This window comes from Notothenia coriiceps, unplaced genomic scaffold (genome assembly GCF_000735185.1).
Source record: "Notothenia coriiceps isolate Sejong01 unplaced genomic scaffold, NC01 NC01_scaffold00006570, whole genome shotgun sequence".
Lineage (NCBI taxonomy): Eukaryota > Metazoa > Chordata > Actinopteri > Perciformes > Nototheniidae > Notothenia > Notothenia coriiceps.
The window spans coordinates 1-5,830 of NW_011339271.1; the positions used below are offsets into that span (position 1 = coordinate 1).

The 5,830-nt window shown below is 41.9% G+C and overlaps 1 protein-coding gene across 1 annotated transcript; it reads right to left on the minus strand.

Annotated features, from left to right (window-relative positions):
* Nucleotides 1-438: 438 nt before the first annotated feature.
* On the minus strand, nucleotides 439-4,991 carry LOC104943689 (cation-independent mannose-6-phosphate receptor-like). The gene is made up of 6 exons (XM_010769146.1): nucleotides 4,793-4,991; nucleotides 4,122-4,286; nucleotides 3,186-3,396; nucleotides 2,919-3,071; nucleotides 1,622-1,856; nucleotides 439-583 (listed from the first exon to the last, which is right to left on the minus strand). The coding sequence occupies exons 2-6, from the start codon at nucleotides 4,272-4,274 to the stop codon at nucleotides 439-441; spliced, it is 897 nt and encodes a 298-aa protein (XP_010767448.1). The 5' UTR covers nucleotides 4,275-4,286; nucleotides 4,793-4,991.
* Between the last annotated feature and the right edge of the window lie 839 nt (nucleotides 4,992-5,830).

Here is a 5,830-nt window from a genome sequence, read left to right on the forward strand (position 1 = left end):
CTCTCCAGTACAGGTTAGCTCTGAGTGTTAGCGATGCTAATGTAAACACCGACCATATTACGTCCAAAACAGTCGGGCATTGTTTCTGATAGCAACGTTTCTGATAGGGCCGTGGGTCCACATTTCAGATATGACGTCATATCGGACGCAAATCTGGATCAGCGCCGTTGTAGCCCCGTTTTTAGAGATTTGGGTAAGGAGGAAAAGAGAGAGGGTTTTATTTTCTGACGCTGCGTGAGTTCCCCGACACACCGGGGACACATTTTTATGTATCAAAGACATCAAAAAGTTTGCATGATAGGTCCCCTTTAAAACTAACTAACAAAAATAAAAAACTTCCAATTAAATATATTCAATATTTTCAATCCTTTACATTTGTATTGCCAAAATTAGTAATTGATTTGTGGATCTTTTACAGATATTCCCTTAAGACCTCAGTTACCCACCAGTGTAGGTCATCTGCTGGGTGTAAACCTTCCCCAGAGTGTGTGTGGCTCCTGCTGCGGTGCGCCGGCACACAGTGGCTCCTTCAGGACATCCTGTGAGCCCGCCGTGGATCCCCTGACACAGGTTGATGTAGTACCTGAACAACACACAGGAGAGAGGTACGGTAAGTTTATTTATATAGCACATTTTCAGGAGGCAATTCTATAGGCGCGTTCACACCAAGTACTTTTCCCACAAAGGTTCATGAGAACTCTTTAGTTCTCATGAACTAAGTACAGATCGCGTTCACACCGGAAATTAGTCCCAGGGGGAGGATTAGGCAAATTAAACCGCTGACGTCACTTCTTCTTCTTCTGCTTTGGGTTTACTGGCAGGCCGCAAACAACTTCACGGCGTATACTGCCGCCCGAATCCCCGGCCGGAAGTCCCCGGAGTTGGGGACTGGCTTCAGTAGAAGCTGCTGGGACTCCCAGCAGCTTCTACTGAAGCCTTCCGAGTAAATCGCCAGAACGCCGACACCTCCTCATCTTCCCCGCTCCCATGTTTTTATTTTGTGTTGTCATAAGTTAGTCTCTCTGCGTTTCTGCGCTGGGCTAATGCTAATGCTAATAATGCAATGCAAGGATAATAAAATGGCGGCTTCACAAACGTTTTTGAGAGTTTGACGGGAAGTGGTTTGCAATCCGCCCAGCCAATCACACAGGAACCTTTTTCTCCGAGCAGGGACTAAAAAGGGGGTAAAAAAGGTTCTCTAGAACTAATTTAGTTCCTGGGACTTTTTGGTGTGAACGCAACTAAATCGTAGTTCTCAGGAACCTTTGTGGGAAAAGTACTTCGTGTGAACGCGCCTAATGTGCTTTACATCGTCATTAACACTTAATAAGAAGACAACAGAAAGGAGCACAATAAATAAACATAATGGAATAACAGGTTCATAAAAACCATGCATAAAAGACAGTTTAAAAACAACATTGTAAATACAGTAGGTGCTAGAACAAGTTAAAAGACTTCTGGGTAGTTACGTGAGTTACAAGTGATTTTCATTTGGGAGCAGTTGGGTTAAACACGATAACAAAGGGTTTAATACAAGAAAACATGTAGGCGAATTATCACAGATGAGTGAGGGTACACGAGACACAAAAGGTTGGGAACCACTTTGTGAGATCAGACGTACGAGTCTCCGTGGTGGCTGAACCTCCAGGGCTCGGTGAGGGAGGACAGGGTCCGCAGGTCGAAGGTTTGATGCTGGCTGACCAGCTTACACTCCATCTTCACGGGAGGACACACAGCGCTGGTGCGCCACTGGAAGGTGGCCGAACATCCCGCCGTCTCTGAGAGCAGCTTGGGAGAGCCGTGGCCCTCCGACTGATCGCAGCTGAACAGGATGGAGGACTGGCGCTTTCCAGAGGCTGCAGGATTCAAAGATTCAAACGGTTTTATTGTCATGGGCACAAAAAGCTACAGAGTAGAAATGGCAATGAAATTCTTCTGATCTGAGCTCCTCCAACCACTCAACATATATAATGAAATACAAAGTAAAAAGTCAATAGAATATGATGTGTACAAGAACAGAATAGGAAACTAAATAATGTAAATTAAATTAAAAAGTGTATTGCGCTGATAACTATTTATATAAATTAGTTTATTGCAAGATGACAAACAGGAATGTTTATCGGGGCGCTTAGCAGAGCTCAGGTGTTTAGCAGACTGAAGCAGAGACAGAACAGGCAGCATGTTACTCAGAAAGGAGAGAAGGAATGGGGATTTTAATACAATGCAACTCAAAAAACCATTTTGAGAAGGTTGAAACAAATGAGAAAAAGTTGAGGTTTTCTTATTTAGTATCATAAATGAGCACAGATGTTTAACACAGTCAGAGAAACTTGTCATTGTAAGTTAAAACAACTATTGACCTGCTCTGTTAAACTCTTCTGACTAACGGCCCGTCCACACTACAGCTTCAAAAAAAGCTTGGCGGCGGGCGTGTCTGAAGCTCGACCAACAACCAATCACATGAATCTCCCGCCCCTGACACACAAGCAGCGGTTTGATTGGCTAGAGCTTGTACTGGCATATGATTTGATTGGCTGACGCTTCCACCGAAAGCTTCAGAAGCTTCAAAAGTTGAACATTGCTCAACTTTTGCAGCCTGAAACGCCAGGAAAGCTCCGCTCTGCTACCCACAATTCAGTTCGGCGAAAAGCGAGGCAACGTGACGTCACCCCATTCAAAGAAGTACTAGTGGGTTAAGCCCTCTCTTGCAGTGAAATGTCATGTCTACTTACTCAATGTTCATCAGCTACCAACAACGCCCATTTCAAAAGGGCTCTTATAAGACACACCATGTGTTTAGGAAAATGCTTAATTCAAGATTAAATCTGGTACAATTTCCCTGTTTTCTGAGTTTTTTCTTACATAAAGACGAGTCAACAAATATAAGATAAATAAGTGAAACAGAAATGAGCGGTCACCTGCGTTGCAGAACCCCCACTTCTTGTCCGTGTCGTAGTTGGCTGTCGTTGCGCACCACATCCTGCCGTCAGACCTCCCATCTTTGGTGCACTCGGTGTACAACTTCTTCATGAAGGTGAAGGGGAACAAACACACGTCGCCGCCATCTGTCACTACAAAACACAAACAAACATTAAAATACTTTCAAAAAATACTAAAAGAAAGATACAAGGTCCAAATCCAGATTCTTGTCGTTTTAATAAAAACAGCTTAAGTAAAGTAAGTACCTGGTGGGCACGGATCCCCCCCTCCGTACTGCATCAGCACAGCCTCCTCATCGTGTTTGAAGTCCATCGTCATGGCCTTGCTGATCCCAAAAGACGAGGCGGACTGGTCTGAACCAGAACCAGACACCCTGCAGACGGCACTCTGCTTACAGGCCGGCTCTGTCACTGAGCCGCAGACGTTGATGTGGTAAATGCTGGAGTTCACAGGCACCTGACATACAGAGGGTTCACTTTACTACCTTATATCTATAGACGTACACCTAAAGGCAATATGAGGGAACACACGTGAATAACTGGAGTTCATTTTGTCTGACTTTCACGGCAGGGTTTCCGCTAGGATGTTTTCTTGCCGGTCAAATGTCCGGAAATAATTTATTTTACCGGACAAATTTGAAACTTACCGGTCATATTTCAATAATAATAAGAATTGTGTAGCAGAGTTTCCGTTAGCAGGTAATTACCGGACGATGACCGGATATGCTGATGTTTAAAAGTCAGCTAATGGGGCTCATTTTTATATTGCTTCAGTTTATAATCGTAACAGATCGAAAAGTTCAGGTAGAGGTAAAAAACGGTAATTACCGGCTAACGGAAACCCTGCTTCACGGATAAAAAATATGTTATCTACAATAAAAGTATGAACTGAAGGCTTATAACGGCAATTTAAAGTAAATAAATGGGGGAGGGGAGTAATATTACAACATGTAAACTCAGAATTTTCATAAGCTTAATGTTGCTAAAAAAAAAAGGGGGATATTGTTTGGGATTACAAATGTAAAAATTGACGATTTTAGTGAAAATAATTCAAATATACTCAGAGATTATAAACTCATACAATTGAAAGAGAAAACTCTAATAATCTAAGATAAAGAATATATTCATGTACAGCTCAAGTCAGATATATTCTCTGTGAATAGTCACATGGATGAGGCTCACCTGGACTTGGCCAGAGAGGATGGAGAGGTCGAAGGTGAACTGCAGCTGGGAGTCAGTGAGCTGGCAGCCGCTGGTGTCGGTGTGTGTGGCGTCCGAACACACCAGAGGGGTCGCCCACTCGAACAGATACACACACTGCTGCAGCCTCAGCATCTGAGGAGAGCCCTGGAAGAAGATACAAGAGGATAGGTATGGAAGTTAAGAAATGCATTGAAATTGTTTAAAAAACATCGTCAGAGAAGTAAAAAGACCTGTGCATGTGTAGGTAATATCATCTTCTGTTAAAAGGATTATAAACACAACATTTTGATAATGAATGGAACCGTTTATAATAAAGACAAAATATTGAGATTTAAAAAAATAAAAAACTGGAATAATGAGAATAAGTCTACATTTTTAGAATTAAGTCGTACTGCTATTTCAAAAATAATGTAAAAATGTAAAAAATGAATGACTTGAGAATAATTGAGTCAAAGTGTTTCTGAAAATGTAACAACATTTTTTTGGAGAGCCCTGGATAAAGATATAAAAGGATAGGTATGTAAGTTAAGAAATGCATTAAAATTGTTTTGTTTTTTTAAATGTTTTTCTCCAAATGCCAAATAACTAAACTAATCTCCCTCCTCTCATCCCCCCCCCCTTTCTCCCTGTCTCCCCAGTGTCAGACTGACCAGCTCCAGGCCCCTCTGGCAGGTGAAGATGATGGTGGAGGTGTAGTTCTGAGCAGGATCAGCTGCACACTGGGTGGAGCTGCTGTACGTGATGGACACTTCTCCTGAAGCGCTGTTGATCTCAGGACCGCTGGTCGTCCGCCCGATGTCCTTCAGGAGACAGAAAGAGAGTGTTAACGAGAGGAGAGGAAAAAGGAAATGTTATTGAAAGAGACAGGAAAGAGAACACATCACACATTGAGAGAGAGGACAAGAAGGGAGGATCGTTATACAGAAAAACTACGAAAAAGAGGGAAACTGAAAAACACACTTTTTTATTCTGCGCTTCTTACTGCGTGACATTAACACTGACATTTTTATTATGCAGAAGTCAATAAGAAAGTTCTCGTTTTTAGAAATGAATATTGCAACAACTGAAATTTAGAAATACCTGAAGTCGAATTGGAGTCAAATATTTGTCACGGTTTCTTGTAGCCCCTTAAGATCAAGATTAAAAAGATCTACCCAAACTGTATGCAAGATTAAAAAAAGAAAACTAATAAGATAATTAATGCTGTCAAAATTATCGCGTTAACGGTGGTAATTAATTTTTTGAATTAATTGCGTTAAAAATATTTAACGCATGAGCAGAATGTCCCGCCCCATACATCCCACCAGTGGCAGCGCCAGGGTATGGCTGGGGTAGGCTACAGCAATACCAAGAAATGGCTTAGCCCCACCATGAACAATGATGTTAAAGTAAGCTAAATAAAGTCCGCCAACTCGTGGAGTAAATTGCACAGACAGCAGTTAGTAAGATTGATTTCAGTAGCCACTTGTCTGGAAATACCAAAGACTAGAAACGGTTTTGAAAACTTTTGTCACGTAGTGATCGTCTTGTCAATAGAACATCTTTGATAATGTCTTCTGGCCAATCAGAATCAAGATAACGGCGTGGTGTTGTTGCAGGAAGTCCTGACGGAGAATACTTTTGCTGTAGTACATCTCTATATACATCGATACAACATTACGTGTTGATAGAAATCAACACGTAATGAA

What these genes read in the sequence shown, in the direction of transcription:
- LOC104943689 (XM_010769146.1), bottom strand. Translation starts at nt 4,274, where the DNA reads ATGCTGAGGCTGCAGCAGTGTGTGTATCTGTTCGAGTGGGCGACCCCT. An exon ending in GTGGGGGTTCTGCAACGCAG is followed by an intron (nt 1,857 to 2,918) that starts GTGACCGCTCAT and finishes TGAATCCTGCAG; the next exon opens with CCTCTGGAAAGCGCCAGTCC. An exon ending in TTCAGCCACCACGGAGACTC is followed by an intron (nt 584 to 1,621) that starts GTACGTCTGATC and finishes TGTGTTGTTCAG; the next exon opens with GTACTACATCAACCTGTGTC.